Raw genomic sequence first — 25,656 nt, forward strand, 5'->3', positions numbered from 1 at the left:
TGTAATTTGCCTTATTGCCAGCGGTATCAATCGACACGGTAATGAAAGGAGACCACGCATTTAGTCCACGCTATAGCAACATTTTAACTGAAACTGCTTTCATTTACTTTTAAACAGTTTATAACTCAACTGCCTAAAGAGCGGGAGTAATATAAGGCGCTTTGTCTGATGAAATCATTATTATTTAAGCAAAACGTGTTTAAGGTTGTGGGTCAATGTTTGTGCCAACTTCCAAGATCATCCACTTTGAATTATGAACACTATTACCCTTTTCACAAAATGTCCCCTAAACATAGTTTGACACGGCACTAGACAAAAAAGTTCAAAGGGCAAATTAAAACAATCATAGTACAAACCTCGCTCATTGGTCAGAAATACTGTACCGACACATACGCTTCCCGCAAAACCTAAAGTTCTTAAGAGAAAAGTAATATCTATAAAAGTGTTTGAATCTGCATTCATAATCAAGTGATATGCCCTTTATTTTATTCATTCCTTCAGCTCATGTACGTTTAGCAGGGTTTGGTTTAGTCGGTGAGGAGTAGGTTTATTCGCTTTTGCAGCATCGACCAGGAAGTGATCGAAATCACCTCGCGATTCTCATCCCATACAGTTCTACAGCACAGTGTGGTTATTTTCTAAAACCTGGCAAAACCAATGCTATCATAGAGGTTTCAGGGGATATGTTCATTAGCCATACGCTTGAAATAACAGGATAGGAGAGACGCATGCTTTCCTTGTTCCTGTGAAGGACAGAACAAACAGTACCAGGTAATCATGGCTTCAATGTTGCACGGGCACTGCAGTGGTGTTTTGCTCCCCATGCTGCTTGTTTTTCTTCTTAACGGAGGTAAGCACAACCAACGTTTTTGTACCTGTGTAAAACTAGATTTTGTTTCCCTTGAGAATGGGAAGTGTTGCTTTGATATAAAATTTAGCATTTCCGAGAAGTGAATGTATTCTGTTCGTAGATTTTTATTCCCAAAATGTTATGATCTTGCATGATCACAAACGATTCGTGTCCCTTCCAAATAAAACTCTATGTTGTGGGAGTTCCTCATGAAAGTACACCAATAACCCTAGACCCTAGCTTTTTTAATTCAATGCGTGTTTCTCTGAAAGTATATCAGCTCTTCCATTTTGTTTACTGAAAAATTGCCTGGGTTAAATTTTTACCCAAGCGAGAGTGAAAAGTGCAAATACCTGATAGTTTAGGTTGTTTCAACCCAATTTGGGCCTATTTGTTACGCTCGATGCCTAAGTGTTACAATTGAGATCCCGTCGTTATAACCCTCTTCCCAAATCCACATTCCATTCTACTGGCATTTGAATTGATCAAAGGGTGTCCCCAGGTGCCTACAAATTAAAAAAAACGCACAAGAAAAGATCAGAGTACGGTCACGGTACCCTTTTTCCAGTCAAAGGGGGGGGGGGTCCCACTACAGTCAACAAAAATTTGACACCCCCCAACACAGTGAAACTACTCAGACAGCTATCTAGACAGCTCAGAGACACATCAGAGAGACAGACCATTGATACAAGAAAGGCCAAGACTTACCCTGGCACTTGGTTTGTCAATAATCCCTTATCACGTGGCTTAGATATTTACATACAATCCCCATGGGACTTGGCTGGAGGCAGGCTCTGGAAAAGAATTACTCAGCTCAGGGGAAGTCCCCATATTAAAGGTGACTAAAATAGGCTGTTCAGCGTCTACAGAGGTACAAATTAACAGGAGGTTTTTGCATTTGCCGATATTTTTTTTAATTACGTAATTAGAAAATAATGGATCCCCAGTGTATCAACTCCGCTCTACGTCGGGTTAAATTAATTTCTGGGATATTTTAACCACAACAACGGTTAATGCCCACTCATTTTGTGGGTGAAAACTGAGACGGAAGGTAATTCCCAACCTAAAGCTGCTTTAACACGGCCAATATTTGGATAGTTGCAGTTTTCACCCTTCGTTGGGTTAAAATTTACGCCATGACTGTTGTTACGGCAGCCGTAATGCATCTCCCATTTCTATCGTTACGGCACTGCAACTGCGCAAGTGCGCCAACTTTATTTCCCTTAACAAAAATCCTCCAAAACCTCTGATGACAAAAGAAAAACATTACTGCTTAGGCCTATACAATAACAAACCAACATAAAAAACGATTACGGTAAAAAACATGAAATTTAGGCGAAAAAAAGAATAAAATGGTCCACGCCCGGATACGTCACACCCTAGTGGTCCCAAGCCTTCCACCTTGATCACACGGCCACAAGCGTTGTTGTTGTTTGATCGAAATGGCGCTTTCAGTAACTCAGGCTATTTGCGCCAATAACTGTACGTTTTTATTCATACTGGACCTTCTTCCTAACTCCTTACGGAGTTAGGAAGAAGGTCCAATTTTAGAGGCAGGAGGAAACCGGAGTACCCGGAGAAAACCTGCGAGAGCGAGTATGGACTGGAAACCATATGCACTTAAAGCCTGGGCCAAGCCAGGACTCGAACCCGGGCCTCATTGGTGCTAAGCGTGGAAAGAACTGCTACGCTAGCCTGCTCCCCCAGGCCACAAGCGTTCAGCGATATAGGTTAATTTAAAAACATATGAATCGTCGTGATGATCAGCTACGTCATCGCACTCGCGCAGTTCAGTGCCGCAACGATAGAAAATTGGAAATGCGTTACGACTGCCCTAACGATGGTCACTTCTTAAAATTTAACCCACGCATTTTTTCAATGTTGGTTTTTTGATGAGTTACGTCAAAATACGATATGTTACAATCTCATGATGTATAACAATAGATCGTGGTCAATACACATTGAACGATGTTCGACTGGACCTCTTAGTTATTCCTAAACGTGAATGCCTGAACGACGTCATACACACTACAGGCAAACTACAGTTAGAAATATTTTCTGAGCAGGAAATGGGGGTACACGGCAGAACGCTGGGAATCTGCAGCTTCATTTCAACAGAATTTAATGCCACAAAATATAAGTATTTAATTCGCGGAGTTTCCATAATTCACCCGCAATGTACATGTTAGCTGTCCTTAAAATACCAGAACGCCTGTTGTCCTTGATTAGTGGTCAAGCCCAAATATTATTTGGGCATGACCACTAATTCCCATTGGATACAGTACACTAAACTGTACGATACGGTAGAGTATTGTATACGATACACAAAATCCCCTTTAAAAATTCTGACCTCAATTCATATATGTACAAGCTGTAGTAGGCCTACAGACACGTCTGTGAGACTAAACAAAACAGCCCAACGTGTTCAACTACAGTACTCATTCTTCGATTCTGTCCTGGTCTCACAAGAATTAGTGAAAAGGCCAAATAAACAACCCAAGGACAACGGTACTTTGGGGGATCTCAAAGAAGCTTTTGACAGCATCCACTGGAGGGTGATGAATTTCATAGATGAACTGAAGGACATTGGTAATTAGGACAAAATAGTTTTAAATCCTGGTAGCGGGAATGATATCTTCAACGACCTCAAAGGCAGCATTAATACCCCGTATGCCTACCTCTTCCCAATCGACATAATCTATATCCTGAGACTGGTTTTCAGTTTTGGATAAAAAATGCACCTTCAGAAATAAGTGCAAACGTAAAACAGTCGAATGACATCACACTGTTTACAGAATAATGACAGAAGTACAGAATTTCTTGAAACGGGAAACAAAACAATTACGTTGGACCATCTCCGCTAATAAAGCCGAACTTATAGCTCACTATATGAAGGTAATGGCGTAACTATAGATAACTGTGTAATCCACTTTTACAATTAAACGAAATTCTTTGAATGTGAGAGTTCGCTGGTCTAAGCCGAAGGCAGATTTTCTGATTCAAGCGTGGTCCCAAGGGTACTAAGCGTCATATGTAAATGTTAGTGGAGTATGACCAGATGTTATGATTTCTCGTTATCGTTTGGGTATTCATATAAAGTGCCAGCAATGTTCAGTTCAAGTGAATGTATCACAGTTATTTGGGTTTAAATTTTTTTGTGAAACCCTTCGCAAAGTTAGGCTTGACTCGTATGACTCCAAATCAGACATTAACGACGTCGGACCTTTGGACCAAAGTATAAGCGTGACTGTCTCTTTAATTAAAACGGTTCATAAAATCAGTCCACGGTAGTGTTAGATAAGATGTTTCTTCACCACCCCTTCCGCACCTTTTACAACTGGATAAACCTTTCGATGAACCCCACATATGTCTATAGACTTAAAGCTCATGCCTCTCATTTGTTTTTTGTGACGTCTTGGCGAATCACTAAAGGCGAATGCGATTCCACATGAATATTCATCTTAATACAAGACATGAATAATTCATCCTAGCGGAAAAAATTCCGAGACGGAACTGGCTTAAACAATGGACACATTATTAATATTACAAACAATAGCATTAGTAGGTTTGAAATACTCCACTTAACTTCATACACACAGTTATCTCAGCTGCAATCAATGTTTTTAATAACAAAGCAGTAAATGCTCCTTGGTGCCTCAGTAACCTTATTTTCAACTTTGTTTCACTATTTCATGGGGTGCTTCAATGTCTGTTTGGTTTTTATGCTGATGAGTATTTCCGAACTCACGAGCAAAATAAAGTTCTGTTTTTCTGTAAATTTTCTCGGACTAAATTTTATCTTCTTTGCTGATACATTGTTGTTTATGTGCATAGCAAAAAAAATAATTATGGTAATTTTGATTGTTTAAAAGTGTGCGCTTTTCAATGCATTTAACTAAATAGAAGTTTGTAAGAGTTTTCATGCATTGAAGAGAAGTACAAGGATGCAGAAAAATAATTGCTTTGAAGACAAATTCATTGCAGATACACTTTCACATATTCCATAAGGCTTATTTCCTCAACATAATACATGTACCTGCAACAATCTTTTGCCCTGTCCAATTTTACTAACCCACTCAAATATTATTTGATGCTGCAGCTGTGTGCTTGGATTTGCACGGAAAAAATGCCAACCAGAGCTCAACTGGTGATGACAAGAGCGGCCCGTGTAAAGCTATAGATGGGGACAAGTCAACATCTACGCATACGGGTAAGTTAAGCTTAAAAGTACTTAATGTTTTTGTAAATGCTCCTAACGATTGAACTGAATATGAAGAACATAGTTTGTACACGACTTATAAAGACCTTCTATACGGAATGGTTATTAATACCAGTAAATGGTTTGTAGTCTCTGAAATTGTCCTGTCATTAAAATTCGTTGAGAAATCTGCGGTTTGGAATAGTACATTATCTCTCGCCGATATGGTATTTTTGTTCATCATAAAAAAACTTAAAAATTTATAATACAAAATGTTCTTGGAAAGATTGTCTATTTACAAGAATGAATGACTATTCTAAATACACTGCGTGCAAGAAGGTCAATTACCATTTGGAAAATACTAATTCTTGATGCTTTTAGAAAAGAAGTTATTCATTCCACAGTTTATTTAGGTTTAGCTATTTAGAATACAATAAAAAATTCATTGATGATGGACGCATTCGTTTTTTTGTAATACTCCCCTATTACAGAAAGCGTGCTCTGTTTTGATACGAGAAAAACCTGGTATTGCATTGAGCTATTTAGGTTTAATTTACCTGGAACCGTAAGGGCAAACTTGTTCATTCGTGCTTTCTTAAATACTTCCTCAGCTATCACAGAGGATGATAAAAGAGATCCGTGGTGGAGATTGGACCTGCTTGATGTCTACTGCTTAAAGAAGATAACCATACTTAACAGAAACGACTCAAGGTGTTCAGACATGCCCCAACATGATTGTGGTAAAATGGCTGATATGGGCGTTTAGCGTTTTAACCGAGGTTCATATCTAATGCAAGGTTATTCCGTGATTCTGAAAGTGATTTCAATTTAAATGCAATTGAATTTTATACGAACTACTCAATACGAGGACGTCGACATTTCTTGAATTACTTTTCTGTAAGCATTGTTGCCAAACGTCTTTGTAGTCCAAACCAATTGTTTGAAATGTTTGGTCTACTATCTCATTGAACAATGACAATAAAAGTATGTAAGATGTTTAAATGTCTCCAATTTCCATCTGAAAATCAAGAAGAAAGCCGAGAACTGGGGTAAAATCTGGCACATGGTCTCCTAACTGGCTTTTAATACACATCGGTACTTTTTAACAGTTAATCTGCGACTTTTTTGGAGATAAAAAATGATGATTAACCATTTTTCTACACAGCTTTGTCTTTGAAAAAAATTGTCTGATTAAGCTTTCGCGACTTTCGTTAAACGTGTTAAAAAAGCGTATAAAAAGTTTTACCACTTAAACGTTAGCCCGTCTAAGGTCGGTTTGGGGGGATGGTGCACTAAGACACGGAAGTGAACTGGTAATTCCATTCCAACCACTATTCGTCCAATGCCTTTTTTTGTTTCCGCATAAATCTTAAGCGCTGCGATCATGCTTTTCGTTTTTATGAACAGAAATACAACTCTTCCGGGATCTCAAAATGCTTTCCAAATAATCATTGTGTCCAATATAAAATGACACAATGTGCTAAGCTTTTAATATCGTTTTTCAACTTCAGCTCGCCGTTTAATAGGTGCTGTAGTTAGTGCTGGGTTGAGTCCAAATCGTAATTCAAACAGAGAGATAGGAACAGTTACAGATGAACAAGCCACTTCCCAAACGCCGAGCATTGACTTCATAGCCAACCCTGCAGTCACTGCCCGTTACGTGAGAGTGGATCTTCCTGGTAGAAATAGAATACTTCACATGCGTGAAGTCTACGTTGAAGAATTCACGGATGAAGATGGAGCAGGTAGGTTTTCAAAACTGATTAATCGTTGACAGTCACAAGTGTTGTCAGGAATGGTTTTACACAGAGTTGCGCAACATGAAACTCTTCTGTCTCTCTTCTTGTCAAGTCGCATGCTTCATATTTTAGTTGAAAGGCCCCAAAGTGCAGTAAAGTACAGACAAGCGGGTACATCACCAAATGAATGATGAAATTCTTTTCTCTTAGGCTGCCAATACCAAAGCCGGCATCTAACAATTCAACGAAAGGTCGAAAAAAGTAATGTAAATCAAAGTAAACACGACCTCAGGAGATGAATTTGAGTTATCTCTTTAAGGAAATAATTTGAAAATTCAATAGAAGATCAGAAATTGCACAGGTTAAACATAAACTGTTATTTTTGTCCGTCAATACAGACGAGGCAGTGGATTTTACACTCGTCACCAGCCCTACTCTACTTGGTAGCACTGGAAACAACAATGCAACCATTGGAGCTTACAAAAGCCCCAGAGATATCACCGCTGCCGTGTCATTCGGTCGGCAGTTGATGATTGGAGGAGCTAATAATGGACTGCCTTCAAGTTCAAAAGAGCTGCAGAGCAATCAGCTGGGATGTCAACTCAGACAAATCCAGTTACCCGAAGTCGGTGGGCTTGACAGAACAGGTGTCTTCTACTGCGAAGCCACTAAGCCCGGCAAGTCGGCCACAAGGATACAGACCATAATTTTGCCAACAGATGGTAATTTATCGTTTTTCTCCTCTAAAAATGCCAATACACTAAGTAGGTACTTGCATAACATTGTTATAAATGTTAGCAAGCCAATCAACTTGAGTGACATCATAGATAAGTTACCATAGGACCACTGTGCCGGCGCGCGCTCTACCACCAGCGCTACATCCGGCTTTTGTTGCTAGTTCCTCTCGGTAGACCCTTCTGTTGCTACAGCAACGTCGTAATTTTGCCCACCCGTATTTGGCAAACGACGGCTCGCCGTCAGTACTTCTCATTCCTGTGTTTATTTATTTTTTGTTCAGTCTAGGAAGATTCTAAGTCAGTATGATTTCATGGTATCGTTTCTAGAGGGAGTTAGTGACTCGGCTCATTAACATCCTGGAATATATCTAACGCCGGTATTCAGAAAGATCCAGTGCATACTTTAAAATAATATGCCTCGTTGACTTCTGCCCGTTTGATTTTATCAGAATCTAGTGTATACGTACGTCCACTTCAACGAACAAAAACAGTAAATATCGGAGATTCAGTTCGATTGGAAATGCGAAAAGTGAATTCACCAAATACCGACTACAGATGGCAGCACAATGGAAGTGATGTTACTTTGTGGGACAAACAGCTTAGTGTGACTATTCCTCATGTTGCTGTGACGGATGCAGGAGTCTACAGTTGTTTCCCATCTGGACATGAAGGTCAACGACTGCATGGCATCATGAGACTCGTTGTGCGAGGTATTTGCATTAATTGTTTCGTCGATGTACACACCTTAGACACATCGTATTCGATGTTACAATTACTGTGCGCCAGCGTGGAACAAATGCTACGGATTATCTTAGAAGTCTGTTGAAGTGAAACTCAAAAAAGGAAGCGACAGCTAAAATATGACCACTTCTATCTTCCTAACTTACAAATGAAAAAACAGCCTAGTCCAAGTTATTTCCTTTCAATTTCAAGTAGCTCTTCCACCAAAAGAAACCATAGGGAGACAATTTATAGTAATTATTTAACCTTACGAAAACATTAAAAATGGAAGTTCGGGAAACATTTCAATCTCTCCCAGAAGTGTCATGTCCAAGATGGAGTTGGATAGATAGATAGATCGTGGTCTAATACATTCACATGCTGAATCTGCTGCGATATAGGACGAGGAAAAAAAAAGTAAAAGGATGTAATTAAAGTAAGGAAAGTACCGTGCTTGACCCAGTGGGAATGTCTCCCAGAAATTACCATCTATGAATTCAGATTACTTTTCTACCAGAATGTTCTGCAGAAAAGTGGGGGTCCCTTTCCTGTCTCAATATCTGCCGTCGATGCTACAATGGGGGAGTTTGTGATGCCAACACCGGAACGTGTGTCTGTGCACCAGGTTTCAGTGGAGAACACTGTGAGCAAGGTATCGAAAATAACTTTTCTAAAATGACTGCGCTGACATAACGTTATATCATAAGACTCCATTCGTTTGCCACTACAAACGATTGGTCAATCATCGATGCACATTACTATTTGTTCTGCACACAGTCCACGGTCGTAACGTCTTCGGACAAAATGCCGGTCACCGATGCTCCAACAGTGGCGATCAGCACGACAGTGCTTGTCGGGGTCGTTTATTTTGTTTGTCTGATCCTTACGGATGTTCATGTGCTGCAGGGTTCACAGGACTGGACTGCATGCGAGGTAATATGAAACTAAAATTGAAACTCACATTAATTTTCAGCCACAGGTTATGATCATATCCCCGTTATTGGTCGCAGTTGACAACTTGTAATTCCGCAGGGAAACTTTTGAAAAATGTAGGCCCTACTTTTCCCAAGTCAAAAGACACATTCCATCATTATATGTAATATTTCCTCTCATGATTAATTACAGTTTAGTCAATCTACGCGACAGACATGTGTGATATGTGCACGAATGCCGAAAGATTCGTAGCATTAGATCAATACAAGTTTTTAAAAATTGCAATTGAGGGTTGGTTGATGCGTTGCAACTTTTACTTAAGAGTGGACATGCTTCATGCTTCACATGGAGCATTACCCTAACTATAGCACTATACGTACTTAACAATTATGACAGTGACTATTCACATAAAATTGATTTAAAAGTCTGTGGACTCTTAAAACAGGATGCCCGGACGGAACGTATGGAGCTGACTGTAAGCAGACATGCCACTGCGCACCAGGAAAAACCTGCAGTAAGGATACTGGAGAATGCATTAATCATGAATGTGCCGGGCAATATTTTGGGAACAACTGCCAGTGCTCTGGTGAGTAATAAGCTACAGATATGACATAGATTCTCTTGCAATAAATGCCATACATACCAAAACCGTGATGAAGGCCCCAGCCCAAGCGATTTCTTTCTTCGAGTCCTACATTATGATATTAACTTTAATCACACCTTCACTGTATCTCGTAATCCTTTGCGAGCCAAACGTTTCCATTCTTCATGAAACCATGTCTGATCCCAGTGATCAGTTGGTCTGGCGGCTTTCCTAGAATGAGAAAGCCTGATTTCAGACCACCAGCCTATAATTCCTTGTCAAAATCAGTCGAAGCGGTAGTCTCGTCGATTATGCTTAATTATAACACGCGAGTTACTTATTTCGGTCTTGCACGACCTCACGTCTCATAAAGATGGCTTTACTCTAAAGCCATTTTCTGGTTTGAAAGTACGAAGACTTTCAGCTGGCAGAAACAAATATGTAAAACCCGTCGTCAGGTCCAACTTCCTATTTTGGAAAAAAAAAAACATATGAATAGAATGGAGGTTTATATTGCAATGATTAGTATGCCAAGAGGGGAAAATCGTCCAGAAGGAACATACAGGAAAACATCAATGATCTGACATCTTGATACATACATGTAACTCTTGGTCTCCTTAATTTTGATTTCAGAGGTAGAACCTTTCTCGGGAGAAGTAATATCAACACTTGTAAAGAAACGCAGCCTCAGGTTTTCCTGGAGTGAACCGATTTGTGTATCTAAGCAGGGTGGTTCCATCACCGGGTACAAATACAGGCTCAGTGCCGTGATTTCCGGATCACAAACAGAGTTAAACCATCAAATCTCGGCAAAATCAGCTATAATAGAAGACTTGATACCATACATTGAGTATAACTTTCAAGTTGCGGCTGAAACAAGTTACGGGACTGGACGGTATAGCAGTGGTCTCATAGTGCGGACGAAAGAAGCCAGTGAGTTGCGAGGAAAAGGATTCAAGAATGGGCTGAATGTGCTTTTATTCCTTAAAAAAATAGGTTTAGAGAGAATTTAGACGAAGGTCAAGAAATAGTGCCTACGACTCAAATAAACTAACACTTCTTCAATGTCCGACTCCACACATAGCTCCCGATTTGCACACCACACTGAAAGTCGTATAACACGTGTTGTTAGCTACTCTGTCAGGGAACCAAATTCAAACATTAAATGAGTACCAGTAACTGATTCAAATTGCTTCGGTAAGATTTGTGCTTCCATCCCGCTCACTTTTCTATGACAATTCCCGCACAATTACGGAATGTACCTTCCACTTGTATAGTCTCTCATCTCACGCCTACAAAAAATAAGGGATCAATAACAGTTCGTCTATCTTTTTAGAGCCAACAGTCCCTCAGAATGTCACCATCGAGAGTATCACCGAAGATTCGATAACGCTTGCCTGGTTGGAACCCGATCCTCCACATGGTAACATAACGGCCTACAATGTTGCCTGGAGACACGTCGGTGAAACACAAGAGGAGAAATATGTCAACACCACTGTCACACATCACAGGATGAGTGGTCTTCAGCTGAGTGAGAAATACTCAGTTAAGGTAAACAACTTCAAGTGAACATGTTTATTTATGTTTATGGTTTCTCAATAGCTAGAGAAGCTACAAACTGAATACGTGTGTGAACCTTCACCGGCATTAATGGTGTTCACCAGCTTTGGGTGTGTAATAAGCCTTTTGCGAGTTAGATTTCAGAAAAATCTGGTGCACTTAATTCTTTAAATTTACGTGAACATAACAATTAGAATTCTTCATACAAAAGACACGGTTGCTATACTTTGTGATTCGGGGCAAGCTTTTTCTTAGTTCTCAATTGATAAGAAAGGCACAAAGGAACCAGTCCATCCCAGAGATGGCGGTCGCTATGCAAACGCTTGCCTCGAATCACGAGATAACCATCAGTGTCTTCAGTCTAGGGAATTCAAATTGTTATGTTAATGTGCAATCAGATAACTCAGTGTACCATATTTTATATTTTATATTTTAAGTTTAACTTACAAAAGGTGAATTCTGCGGCAATCGGCCTTTTAACAAAAGTGGCTTCGGTTGCCACCCTATATGCATGTTATTTCCAGCAGCAGTCACTGCACTTAGTCACAGCCTAGGTTAGCATTCACTATTATCAAGATGATACTGAATTTGTGTTATGTTAAGATCCATGAGATTTTGTAAACACAATGTGACATTGTTTCCCATGCTATAGGTGCGCGCAAAAACGAAGGTAGGTCTTGGTGATTGGAGCGAAAACATCTCTGCAACGGTCGTTGGAGGTAAATACTTTTTGCTTTGAGTCTTAATTTCACATAAATACGATACTTATAGAACTGCATGGTCTTCACCTTCCGCCTTTCTTACCCAGGATCGAATTACCTCGGTCGACACATGATTGCTTTTAAATCCTTGCCCCTGCATAACGAGTTTTTTCGTTGGATATAATTCGCGGGGCTTAGGCCTCAGTGTACAAATCGAAACTTGTTTATCAATCAATGCTGTTTATTTTGATAAAAATAACACACAAATTTGATGAAGTGTAGGAGAAAACCGATACAAATTAGTTAATAGAATTATGAGTAAGTGGTAGACATAGGAGTAATTTTCAAAATAAATAGCACAGGATTTAGGAAATTATTCTTTCAGCGAAAGGGCAACCCTACAAAAGCAATGACAGATGCAAACTGGCATCCAAAATATGGCTCTGTTAAGATGGCAAGAAAATAACGAAGTAAGTCTGGTATGAATTGGCTTGATGAGCCATGAAAAGGTTGGATGCAAAATATGTATCACGGGAGTATCTTCAGTTATTTTTCCTAGAATTTCTAGTTGCTGTGTTTTCCTATGTGTCCTGTCAAATGGCAAGAGGTGGTGGTACCTGCTGATTTAATATTATGACACTTTCAGAACTAGGTGTTCACACATTTTGACTCGATCACATGGGGAAAAATGATATCCTGTGGGAGGAATGGATTTCCAATACAATGACAGTGAGGTGCATGGGAGCCTGAGTGGCATACAGAGTTGTCGCCGTGTCGTTTTCTTTCTGTTTGCAACACTTGACTTCGGGTCCAGTGGGACACATTTGATTTGGTGATCTATCCCTGGATTCACAGAAAATGGCCATACACAGGATAATATCTAAGGGAGGGTCTAGATAAGGGACAATCAAAGAGGTTTTACACATTTACCCCCTTTCATCACATCAACATTTTTGTTAAAATCTCGAGTTGCGAGTGGTCTGGATATGGATATATACATCAGTTGTTGAAAACACAGCTGCCGATATCTGATCTCGTCTACTTCACTCATACTGACACAGGTTCCGCAATGGAATAGATTGAGGGCAGCAAGTCTAACGGTTTCCAATAGCCATCAAACATACTGATAATCAGCAGAACCAGCAGGAAAAAACCTTCCTCTGAAAAGAGGCCCTGAAAGCCACACATCAGATTTCATAGGAAACACAAAATGAACACGCATAGTTGATTAAAACTGGATGGTTTACCAGACATGAAATAAATTTTTAGAGGAAACATTTCAGCACAAAACATGAAAATCATGGAAGTTATAAACAGTGCCTACTGTCTGCTTATGTATAAACGTTGAGGCCTTACAAAATGATAACTCCTGTTATCTCTGAAGCAACTAATTTGTCTTCTTTTCGTGTTAACAATAACATGCTATTTCTAATTGCAGTACCTGGTCCCTTACGCAATCTCCGCTGGACAAATAGAACCAAGGAGACAGTTACTCTGGACTGGGACCCACCGTCACAACCCAAAGGACCAATAAGCGGTTACGTTGTACGTAATATACCAGCAATGAATCTTCATTTGCTTTTTGAAAAAGCACGCACTCTAGCCATATTTGCACACAAGCCTTCATTACATGTATATTTCACGAATCAATAGATACATTATGCAAATGAAAGTATCATATAGATATTAGTATCAACTGGAGATAAACTCCAGTGGTGCCCAATCAAAGTGGCACTTTGATTCGCCATACAATGACGCTGCGACTTTTGTACTTCAAAACTTTTTTCAAGGTAAAATTCAGGGCAACAGAAAAGGAGGATTTCATAAAGAGAGAGACCGAAAGCGCTCCTTTTGTTGAGACAAACCTCGAGCCAGGCACAAAGTATGAATTCAATATTTTTGCCAAAAATTGGTGGTACACAGGAACGCCCTCTATCTTGGAAGTTTACACCATATCAGCGAAAGGTAAATTTATTTTTCTCTCCTAATGTACGAGAATTAGCTGTCTGGGAAATGGTCAAGCTACCTCAGCTCCGGTTTCACTTCCAAATAAGGAGTGTGAGTGAAAAAAGGGGTGTGGGTATAATAAAATGCACAACGTTTCCAATTAAATCAAGCAATGCCCACATATATCTGAGAAAACTTCCAGTGCCAAAAGTTCCAGCCACCAAATTACATTAGTATATTCCATTCATACCCCTCGGAAACCCCATTATGGCTAGTGGCCCAATGAATTAGGTTTCCGTTACACTCTTTTGACGGAGCTACATCGTAATTGAGCCAATACTCAAATGGTTCATTCATTAGAAATAAACGACGCTGTCTGCTGTTTTAATATGAAAAAAGACCGACAACAAGAACAGACTGAAGTTTTGATGTTTTCTTATATTCGAAAAAATGTGTTACTAAATCTTCAACAGACATACATGTACCAGCACAACCAAAAGGGGTACTTCAGCTGACGGTTAAATTTTTGATGCGAACACCAAGGTTGGATTTCATTCGTTAGTATTGGGTTGATGACCACGTGGCGTTTCAAGTGTTATAAGTTTACGCTTTCAATGTTCTCTACAGAAACACGGCAAAATAATTCAACTGGACTTGCGGTGGGGATGGTGTTTCTAGTTTTGGCTCTCGTCACCACTGTTTTAGTCGCCATTATTATTTTTAGAAGGTAACAGAACAATGTAATTTTCTTGCTTTCAAGCTATCAGACAAAAATGTCCAAATTCCCTACGGACACTGAAGGGATGGTAGACAGATGTTGACAGATGCTTTCAAAATATCATTGACCTACAGAAAAGCTAATCAACCTCAAAGGACGTCTGACGGAAGAAGATCCTTAATGTTCCCAACAGATCGACCACATGAACTTAAAGTTGATGAGCCAGGTATTCTTCCATAAGGATGACATTTTCGCATTTCCTACTTTTTGGCACGACCAGTGTTCTGTTTAACCTACGAGCGGGTTTTTATGAGTGTCAAAGAAGTGTCAATTTCTTTGCACCAGGTCAACATGGTCATGGTATTTTTCACCACAGTGGGGGTGTAGACCTAGGTGCTTTGGGGTTTTATTTTAAAGGCAATATGAGCCTTTGAGTAAAGGGGCGTAAAGAGGTTACAGGCGCTGTGCAGAATTTAAAAGTTTACTACTGTAAAACTTGTTAGCGTCCCACTGTAGATATTGGGTGTTTGACACTCATTCAATATGCAAATTGTTTTCAGTGGGTTATTTTATTACGTTTCGTTGTGTTTGATCCACTCCAGAAATTACTTATATTTTTATTATTAATCATTATTATTATTATTGCTGTTGGGGATGGTTGATGGATAAAAATAAACTGAAAGTGCCCTAACAGAAGAGCCCAAGTTTGACCAAAAAGAATCGGAGCAATACGTTTTCTGGAGCAATGTAGGACCTTAAATATTGATAAAACGCTCTCAACAGTGAAACAGTGTCATGTATATATCGAAATTGATGTTTTCAGGCAATTTATGTCACTAAAGTGCTCTTTATTAAGTGAAAGATTCCTAAAAAACTATTTCATATACCTATCACTACTGTTACTAGCTATCCCGTCACCGTAGGTGGTTAACTGTTAACAATAAAGGGAGCTTCAGTCAACGTTCTTGCTCTTGTTCCCACATACAGTAATGGCGACGTCTTCGAACGCTTATTGTGATTCTGAGGGTGGGAGCAGTCCGCCTACACCTTTGGGGTCCCCTAAGCTCGCGCCTAAACCAAGCCAGAAACAAGTCTTCAAGCAGCCACCGCCCGTTTGCTCGGAGGCGCTAGCTGACTACACCAAGATGAAGGAATCAATGAAAGAAAGTGGATTTGAGGCAGACTATAAGGTTGCTGTGTATTCTTGCTCAGAAACTTGACACCTTTTCTGTTGTAGGCCTGTCAGTTCAGAGACCTTAACACGTCACATTTACACAATGTTCAAAGCATATATACTACCTGAACTAGAATTAATTGTATCACAGTCTCTGAGGAAACTTTAATCCGTACTTCACCATGTACAGCATTATTGAAGAATCAATCATAATTCATTCTATGTGTTTTTCCTCCAGACGATTCCAGACGGTCAGTTACATCCTTGGACTGTGGCAAGGAAACCAGAAAACAAGCACAAGAATCGATTTGCCAATGTCATTGCCTGTATGTGTACACCAAACTTTCGTATTTTACCCCTTTGTATTTGTATTGAAGATGACTCCTTAAGGTATGGCCTTTTGCCGTTGTAAGGACCGATTGTATATTCAGAGGGAAATGAGTTGCCATGAAACTGACAATCAACTCCAAATTTGCTCGCAGATGACCATTCTCGCGTTGTATTGACGCCTATGGAAGGAGACCCTCATTCCGATTACATAAACGCATGCTACGTGGACGTGAGTTGGCTAATACAAATATATACTATTCATTCCTAGAGGCATTAATTTCTCACAGTGTCATTAGGTAGATTTCTTCATTTGGATATCTCGGCTTTAGTTAGTCGTTCCAGCCCATGTGCTTTTCCAATTGATTTTTTTTTCATTCAGTCATACGCAAATAGAGATTTCTTGATCTCACAGTGTGTAATTATCTTATCCAAGTGTTTCGTCCACGTCTTAAACCAACAGGGCTACAAAGAGGCAGACAAGTACATCGCTAGTCAAGGCAAGTATCTTCTGCGTCCTTCAAACCGAAAAGTGTACGGTTCGTCTCATCTTGCACATTATTTAAACCCAATCAAGAACACATTTCATTTCCAAGGCTTGTCATGTAGAAAGATGTTTTTATAAACCTTTTATTAGGACCTAACAAGGGTTCCCTTAACGACATTTGGCGGATGGTGTGGCAGTTAAACGTTGATAAGATTGTGATGCTGACGAATCCCGTGGAAAACGGAAAGGTATTGTATTTTATAATTTTTCAGTTTTTTTAGTTCGAGTATATTTTCCTCCTGCTATCTGTATTCAGTGCGGTTATTTATTGAAAATCTTCTTTGTCGAACCAGCGGAAAAGTGAAGTATTTTTTATATCTTAATTTACCTTTGCTCGCTTAATTTAGATTTTTATTTTTCTGACGGAAAAAACTCCCTCAATTCATCCAATTCTTTTTATTTTGGTGATTTTGTCGTTTCAACCAATATTTCATATTTGAACGCATTTTTTTATAAATATTTTGCTTGAACGCCTGGGTTTAAAAATATGCCAACAAACCACTAAAATGGGAAAACGCAAAGGTCTTTTATTCTTCCAAGCCTACTTTTAGCAATTCACGTCCTTTCCAGCAACAAGTATACCACTTCCAAATTTCAAAAACTGATAAAATAAGGATTACACGTAAAATCAACGAAATGTTGAACTCACCCCTTGTCACTATAGGTGAAGTGTCTCCAGTACTGGCCAAATACGGGATCTTGTACTTACGCCGACATCTCCGTGGTAATCGTTGACGAGCGAGTCTTCCTTGACCATACAATCCGACTCCTGAAAATAACACAGGTAAAACCGGAACCACTGATATTTTGGACGCGGAATTTCCTCCATTTCTTTTAAATCTTGTTATTGTTTTAACTAATATAATGTTGTTCTCGAATCTAGCACGACAGTGACGAGGACTGCCGAGTAGTGAAGCAGTTCCACTACACCACATGGCCAGACATGAAACCACCCGAGTACCCAGCACCCTTGCTCAACTTCATACGAGTGGTGAACTCTGAGCAAAACGAAGGACGGATCCTTATACATTGCAGGTAAACCAAGGTCTTATGAGAAACATCACCCTTAAGAGAATCGATTTTGTAGCTGTAGGTATTTTTCAAAGCTTTTAAAATGTTTGTTAATGTACCACACCGTTCTGACCGAAACGGTGGAAAAAAAAACTAGACAGTGGTTTGAAGCATTCGTGGTTAAAATCTACATGGACGTGCATGCGCTTCACGATGACATAAAAATAGAATACTGGTGTAAAGAACAAAGGGAGAATTAACCCTTCATTCACATGTTCCCTTATTTACATATTCATTTCTCTACATCTGTTGTTTAGTGCAGGTGTGGGCCGCACGGGGACGTACATCTGCCTAGACTCCATGCTGCAACAAATGAACCAGGAGGGGCAGGTGGATGTTCTCGGCTTCATCTATCGCATGAGGCAAAAGCGCATCATGATGGTACAGACTCCGGTAAGGAGCAGCCTATGGCAAACCATGCAGTAAACACTCTTAATAGAAATTTTGTGACTTGTAAAAACCTTGTCGACCTTGGCGGATAACAGTTTTGCATGCATGGCATTCAATAGCACACCACTGTCTGAGCTTCACGCAAAACTCAGAACAAAACCCTACATCTCTCGAACTGAAAACAGCATGGCTCAAGCAAAATGTTCTGCATTATTGGCAGAGCAGTTTTCACTGGGATAACGTCCAGCAAAAGTCGTATGCAAATCAGGTCACTTTATTTACATCTCCAGGAGCAATACCAATTCATCTTTGATGCCCTCCTTGCGGCATCCCTGACTGGCGAAACAACCTACAAAATAGTCGATTTCCGACGACAACTGACGGCCATGAAGAAGGTGCAAGGTCGCTCCAAAGAAACGGGCATCGAGAAGCAATTTCAGGTAGAGAAAGAGTGAAATCAGATGTTACCATTAATTACCCAATTTTGCCGACAATGATGCAAAATAACTTTGCTTTGAACAATTTGATAAAAAACCAAATGCAAGTTGTCTCTGTTATTTCGATTGGCAGAACATTTCTATAAATTACCTGAGTAGTATTTGATGTATTTTGTTTATAGTTTATTTGCTACAGTTTGTTTGACATTTAAATGCGACGGCACGTTTGTTAACGAGCACAGGACTTTGACGCAGTTTCACCAAAGGAGAGAAAGAGACAGTCTTGTTTGGTGGTACACTGTACTTTTTTTACAGGCGCTGGGTAAACTGCGATTGGGCCGTCGTAATGAGCGGAGCAGGTCCGGCCACCTCCCGGAGAATGCCACCAGGAATCGGTTTCCAGATTTCATTCCAAGTGAGCGCCGGATAGCTATAATTTGGATGTTTTTATTCTGCGAATACAGAAACAAGAGAATATTGATATGAACAAAAGATTTACAGTTTTGACACGAAATTTGCAGTCTTCCAGGAAAAAAACATGAATTCGTATTTGAGGAAAACAAAATGGATCATCTCAGTTTTTAAGTTTAATGATTTTTAGATATGAATCGGAGAGTCATATGATACCTAGTCTTTTTCCTCATAAACACCATGGTGTTATGTGAAAATGTTAGTAAAATGGTGTCAGTAAAATTCCTCTAATTTGAGGGCCAATTTATTGTTACCCTTCAGCTGACAGATCGAGACCATTCTTGGTGACTACCTCACGTGAAGATGATAACAATTACATCAACGCCACGTTTCTCCCGGTTGGTATCAGTGCGTTACTTTCTAGCCTCTGTGCTGTCGCGCCGTCTGAGCGCAGCAATGCCGTCACTATTTACCCGTATGGACTTTATCTGAGTTGCGCAATCTAGCACAGTGCATGCTGTTGCACCTAGGCCATTCTTATTCCGCAACCCTGTCCTGCCTTGTACGTGTGTGCAACAGAACGCACCAGAACGCCCCTGTGGATTTTGTGGCGCTGTGCAATACAAGGAAGTCTCGACCCTGAAGGCTGTACCACTTGTGGTCACTGTGAATTGCAACATTCTTCCAAAACGCAGGAAAGGAACAGGCTTTAACCCATTCAAGTTACACACTTTACTCTGCCAATTGCGTGAACAACTATTATGGCAGCAATACATGACAAATATGAATTAAGCGGGGATGAGGTTGTTATCTTTGGGCCATTTTTGATTCCTCACCTCTCAGTTTCGCATTATTATAGTTTTAAATATAATTTTTCAACTTTGGGAGTTTCTTAGAAACTGGTTAATTTGATCATCAGTCATCAGGTTCAACACTCGCTTTGTATAGGGCTACCGCAAGAAATGTAGGTATATCACGACACAGATGCCCATGCCCAGCACAGCTGCGGACATTTGGCGCTTAATGTACGACCAAAAAGCGACTTGCATCGTCATGCTTAACCCTCTGGATGAAGACGACGAAGTAAGTCTCGAAAGTATTTTTACTATAACAAATCTAAATCGGTAGAAAATTTGTTTTTCGGGGTAGGCAATGCTTTATCACAATTTTGGGAGTTGATTCTGTGTATACGTAGTTTTTATTATTATTGATTTTTGTTCAAATTTGTGTGATTAGAGCATGTGTCGTTACTGGCCAGAAGACGGGCCCTTCGAGTTGGGACCCCTGGTTGTGGAGCTACTGCAGACAAAACAGTACAAAGGTGTGATTGGTCGCACTTTTTCACTGCGCCATGTGAGAGCAAAGGTAATCCAATCATTCATTAATTATTCATTTATTATAATTAATTTGTGGACTGCATTACATGTGCTTATATCGTCTAAGTTTGACTTTTAACAATTATTTTTATATTAATTTGATTAACATGCACATGGATACAATTGTGGCAAGAGTGCTTTTTAGCTTTGTAACAACAAAATTATTACGTTTGGCAACGTGAATTCATAAAAAAACATCCAAAAATGATCCAAGACAACTGAAAACAATTTTGGCTTGATTCTTCTGGGAGGGGGTTCCAACGAATACGTGTGCAAGCTCTGGCGCGATGCACACCAAAACACATTTATATCGAAACTGGTGTTTCACAAACTCGTTTTAGGCTGAGCCTGCTCGGACCGTCTGTCAGTTCCAATGCCAAGACTGGCCAGCAGATGAGGAGGTTCCCAGCTCCCGACAAGGAATTCTGACACTCATGGACCTAACTCAACAATGGCACGAGGAAAAATCGCCCATCGTGGTTCATTGCATGTAAGTTCTATTAAGCAGGCTAATTATGTTTGCCAAAGGGCTTAATTTAGCCTCTTTCCAAGAGAACAAGCTAAGCGCGAGGGGTCATGCTAGACAAACTTTGACATTTTTAAGCAAATCTATATTTTTCAAAATGTTGCGTCACAACTCACCAGCTTATCTTTTCTTGAAGATAAGCTAGTTTCTCTGTTAGTTGATATTCCAACCTAGTTGCAGCCAGTTAATACGTACACGCTACAGTCTTTTATCACAAGGTATTTCAAATTCAGAATGCTGGTTAAAACAAGTAGGAATAACCCGAAAAGCAAATTCGGCTTAATGAAAGAATTCAGTATTACATTTCCACATCTGGCCATTAATTAAAGAAATGAATCTGTACTTAAGACTGGACACGCACATTTATTAAATACCCTTTTCAGTCAGGATCTAAAAACTTGTTGAAAACTAAAAAAAAATTCGAACAATTTGGTTCAACAATTTTACTTTATAAAAACCCCTCTAGCCATGTTATGCTATGTTCCTCTCGTAATCAGGCGTAAGCAATCTCCATAAATGGAGATAAGCGTGCGTGGCACGTACTATATGAGGTGTGCATCGCGGCTTCCAGTCGCTTTTTTATCAAACGTTTTAATAAGACTGTCCACGTGACGGGCCGTCAACCAATAGAGATGGCTCAACTGTTTAAGGTATTGGTGAACAATGTTTTCAAGGAATGGGTTTGGCCGTTCAGCCGTGTACTGCGCCCTCATGTCTGCCATGGAACAGTTCCAGGAGGAAAAGGTTGTGGACGTCTTTCAAGCCGTTCTGCGTCTTCGTGCAGTGAACAGCAGCATGATGTACTCCATGGTAAGTGCGCCTTATTATGATCGAATCAGTATTATTTAATCTACATGTGCTTACAATAAAGCGATCTGACGAAAAACAGCATTCTCAATGCGAGCACGTTTTAAGCATGTTTTAAACAATTAGATCGAACGGCTGCATAACGGCGCCTTTACTTGCTAATAAATGCCAATGGACGTCACCCATCTTTTGAGAAGAAAATGTATGCCAACTATTTCCACTTTTATTCACGAGCTTCCACCTGTTTTCCTTTCAAGCGATATCATTCTACCCTGACCGCATTCTTTGAAATAAAAGCCAAGTCAAAACAGAAGAACGCGAATACGAGTACAAAGATGCTTTTTTGAAAGGAGTTCCTGTTTTAGCCTCGGTGCTAGTAGCGATCGAGCATTGTTCGATAATTATTTTGCTTTTCAAGACAGAATGATTGATATGTGGGTGGTATGGTTTACGTTGGACAGGACCACTATGCTATGTGCTACGACATACTCCAAGTCAACTTAGATTCGTCCACCGTCTATGAGAACCTCTAGACCCGAAGATAGCTGTAAACAATGATAAATGACACTTAAAAATCACATGTTAATCATTTTTGTATCGAGCAAACTGCAGACTGGTATCAAGCAATCACATTATGTGGAACACTGCTCACCGTGCTGTTTTTTATTTATTTTTTTTTGCCTGCAGAAAAGTATGTCTTTACGAAATAGCTAACAAATAACAACCAACCCGAGATTCGGTCTTAACAATGTAAACTGTGACTTTCTTTGATTAGATGACCTGTTCAGATAATTCAGTAACTTCATATACATGCGCGTACACTGCTTGTAAGTTCATGTGCGATGGATTTCAATAGAGCGAGAGGTCTCGTGAAGAAAAAAATGGTTGCATAGGCAGAAAGCAAACAGTTGATCGATCAAAAATCGCGAGTGAAATAAATAAAGTAGTATTTTTTACACAGGTCATTGGGAAAAGTTTAAGTAAGTAGCCATTTCAAAGCCAAAATGTAATCGAGTATTATGTACCGATTGAACTAGTCTATGGGGAGAAGAGCTACAATTAGTTGTTGCCAGAACTCGAACAGACTGGGATAAGATACGAAATTATATAGTTGATGTGCCAACCACAGAGGCTTTTAGAAGCAAGCTGTAAGCTACACCGTGCAAAGTGATCATTGATAAACAACAATTCCTCGCTCCCCAGAGGCGGTCGCGATATGTCACCGTGTAATGAATTAACCATCAAGATCATCAAGTACGCTTTGTGTTAAGATATATCCTGATATTACTCAGTAAACCATGTGTTCTTGTAGGACTACGACGTAACAAGAAGTACACGTATCGTGATAGGCCTATATATTTAAACAAGTAAAACAAGTTAATTTTTTAAATTTTATCCCCACATTTCAATGATACATTCGTGAAAGATTTTGATAACAATATAATCAGTCCTACAGCCTCAAAACCAGGCGTCTTCAGGCCAAGAAGGGATGAACTTTCTCTCTAAGTATTGTGCAGAATTTTGTCACTGCTAATAAACGTACCTAGCATTGCCATAAACGCCATCTGCATAAATGCGACCTGATCACTTAGGTGCAATGCAGCCCATGTGGGCAGAGAATGAACGACAGCTCAGGAATGGACACCTGTCAAGCTGTATTGACAGGACGGTTGGTCATAATTTTTGTCTTTAAAATTTTGAGATTACTCAGGCTTCTTTTACTGTATCAGGAAAAAGATTAGACCCGCCAAATTTACCAAAACTAGATTTCAGAACAGTTCGTCTGATTATAGGAAACATCATTGTTATTTGGTTGTGCTGGAAGGTGCATGTTTCCCGTTCGGCGTACGGAGATGACACAGTCCAAACCCAGCCTTGGGTCAAGATTAACGTTAGTCAGCAAGAAATTGGGGAGCCGAGTGAACGAATAACGCCTGGCAATCATTGCTTCTGTACAGAAAATCCGTACTTTCGATATCATTGTACTTATTGTATTGTTAAGAGGTAAAAGAAAGCGACGACCTCGTGAGCACTGTACAAAATTTGGCCAATGTGGGCTCTCGGCGATTTGCACTTGTCAGCGCCCTGTGCGTGGCTGATGATATGAGCGCTGAGCGACGAGCGAACGTTAAACGTTATGCCGCCCTCCTAGATTTGTTTCCTTTGGTTTACTTTACTGGCTGTACCTCGGCATTTTTGGCAAAGTAGGACTGCACATATCTTTATAAATCTGGTAATTTAGCAAAAGAACGCATTCAATCATTTTGCAGAAGATCGTGTTGCCTAGTGTATTTAGCGTAATTTGATTACAAAATCGTGTAATAAGCCCTATATGATGAATATAAGTTTGTAAAATTGTTGATCACGATTAAGATTTTTTTGGTCACAAGCATTACTCAGTATTTGAAAACTTTGCAAATTGTCAAATGTCCAAGTCACGGTAACAGTGACACTGTCTATCACAACTTCGCTATAACGTAGACTCGATCAAATAAAAGTGTTTTCAAATTAATAAAAAAATTGCTCAATTTTGAGCATAAAATTAGTGTTGGAGGCTACGCCAATTCATTCTCATGGAGGTCAGGAACAACATTTCAAGAGATTATTAAATACGTTTTTATCTGCAAGATATATTTGTTGAGAGTTTTAAGCATGGTTTAGCTATACATTATGACATTAGATAATTTAGATCAGTCATTTCAGAGTCGAGACCAAGTCAATCAATACAAGCCGTCACTTGTCGCCACAAGATGTCATCATCTGAAGGAAAAAGATTCCGTGTCAACAGTCGGTCTATAACTACACGTAGTCAGATGGGCTGCGAAGGGAGACATTTTTCTTGGTTGACATCATTCATAAGTGTTTGCCAAATCCATGCATGATATTACCTTAGTAACAGATTTTATCTCACACAGGGTCCTACTGACCTGTACTTCACACCACTAGGGTAGACAAGGTTGAAATATATTAAGCAGTAAAGTTTCTCAACAAAAATTTGTAATTAAGGTTCTAACATTTTGCGTGACGTATGTATTATTTTTGTACCCAGGAATACAGACTTGAGGACATTTACAGCAGTTAAAACAATGTGTGTGACACAAAAGGATGAGATGTATAACGTCGAGTTTGTCGTTTCATCATTGTGTGTGCGTTTGTCTTTCAACTAGGGCTGGGGTCATGATTAAGAAGAAACCTCCTGCATTCAGAGACTAGAGTTGTGAAATTTAATTGATGTATCAAGAAATATATCACCGGGACAAGTTTCAGTGGGGTGGGGCGGCTCATTTTTCCTTTCCAACTTGCACGTCCCCCCCCCCGCCAATGGCAGGGTCGTGATTGGAGTCTTGCAGGATGAAATAGGACATTTTCTCCAAAGTAAACCAAATTTGTTTGGGTGGGTAATGTTGTCGTACTGCCTAGCCCTGCAGTCCTACGGAGCTCCTACTCAGCACTCCCATTCCAAACCAACTTCCATCTCAACTCGTGGATGTCATCTGGATCTGTTGAGAGAGGGGCAAATATACCTAAAAGAACACATATCCCTCTATGTAATCATATAAGATTGCTATATTTAGAAAATTCTTACACCTTTTATGCTCGTATATATGAAGCATCCTCTGTGCGGGAACAGGACCCGGCATAAGGCAAAGTCAGAATTACGCAAAAACATAAAGCAGTTGGATAAGAACTCGCACATTATTTAGCAAATATTTCCCTAACTTCTGCAAATATGGATATAAAACCTATACGAGTAGAAATAGGAACATATGCTCTCTCAGACGAAACAAGGATTGCTAAATTTTAAGACCTTTCATGCTCGAATATATGAAGCATTCTATGTGCCCTAACAGAACCGGTAAATCGGAGACAAAGCGAGAATTACGCAAATATAGAAGGCAGTTGG

The 25,656-nt window shown here is 39.7% G+C and overlaps 1 protein-coding gene across 5 annotated transcripts; it reads left to right on the forward strand.

Moving 5' to 3' along the window:
- Positions 1-387: 387 nt before the first annotated feature.
- On the forward strand, positions 388-24,870 carry LOC110985215 (receptor-type tyrosine-protein phosphatase T-like). Of its 5 annotated transcripts, none has more exons than XM_022246070.2 (32): positions 388-850; positions 4,950-5,060; positions 5,660-5,788; positions 6,560-6,793; positions 7,186-7,509; positions 7,974-8,234; positions 8,762-8,896; positions 9,022-9,177; positions 9,623-9,763; positions 10,394-10,693; positions 11,097-11,311; positions 11,973-12,039; positions 13,460-13,566; positions 13,812-13,986; positions 14,596-14,695; positions 14,821-14,912; positions 15,674-15,876; positions 16,099-16,186; positions 16,343-16,419; positions 16,651-16,687; positions 16,825-16,922; positions 17,399-17,518; positions 17,618-17,769; positions 18,063-18,198; positions 18,486-18,635; positions 18,948-19,047; positions 19,365-19,441; positions 19,992-20,126; positions 20,280-20,408; positions 20,761-20,909; positions 21,620-21,755; positions 22,171-24,870. In XM_022246070.2, the coding sequence occupies exons 1-32, from the start codon at positions 778-780 to the stop codon at positions 22,177-22,179; spliced, it is 4,416 nt and encodes a 1,471-aa protein (XP_022101762.2). In that variant the 5' UTR covers positions 388-777; the 3' UTR covers positions 22,180-24,870. The 5 variants fall into 5 exon arrangements, with proteins under 5 accessions (XP_022101762.2, XP_086999993.1, XP_022101761.2 ...); XM_022246069.2 differs by having other exon boundaries at positions 389-850; positions 22,214-24,870; XM_087143866.1 differs by having other exon boundaries at positions 389-850; positions 8,762-8,887; positions 22,214-24,870.
- The last annotated feature ends 786 nt before the right edge of the window (positions 24,871-25,656 follow it).

The sequence above is a fragment of the Acanthaster planci genome, linkage group LG12 (assembly GCF_054643075.1).
Source record: "Acanthaster planci isolate LZ-2023a linkage group LG12, COTS_SCS, whole genome shotgun sequence".
NCBI classification, from domain to species: domain Eukaryota; kingdom Metazoa; phylum Echinodermata; class Asteroidea; order Valvatida; family Acanthasteridae; genus Acanthaster; species Acanthaster planci.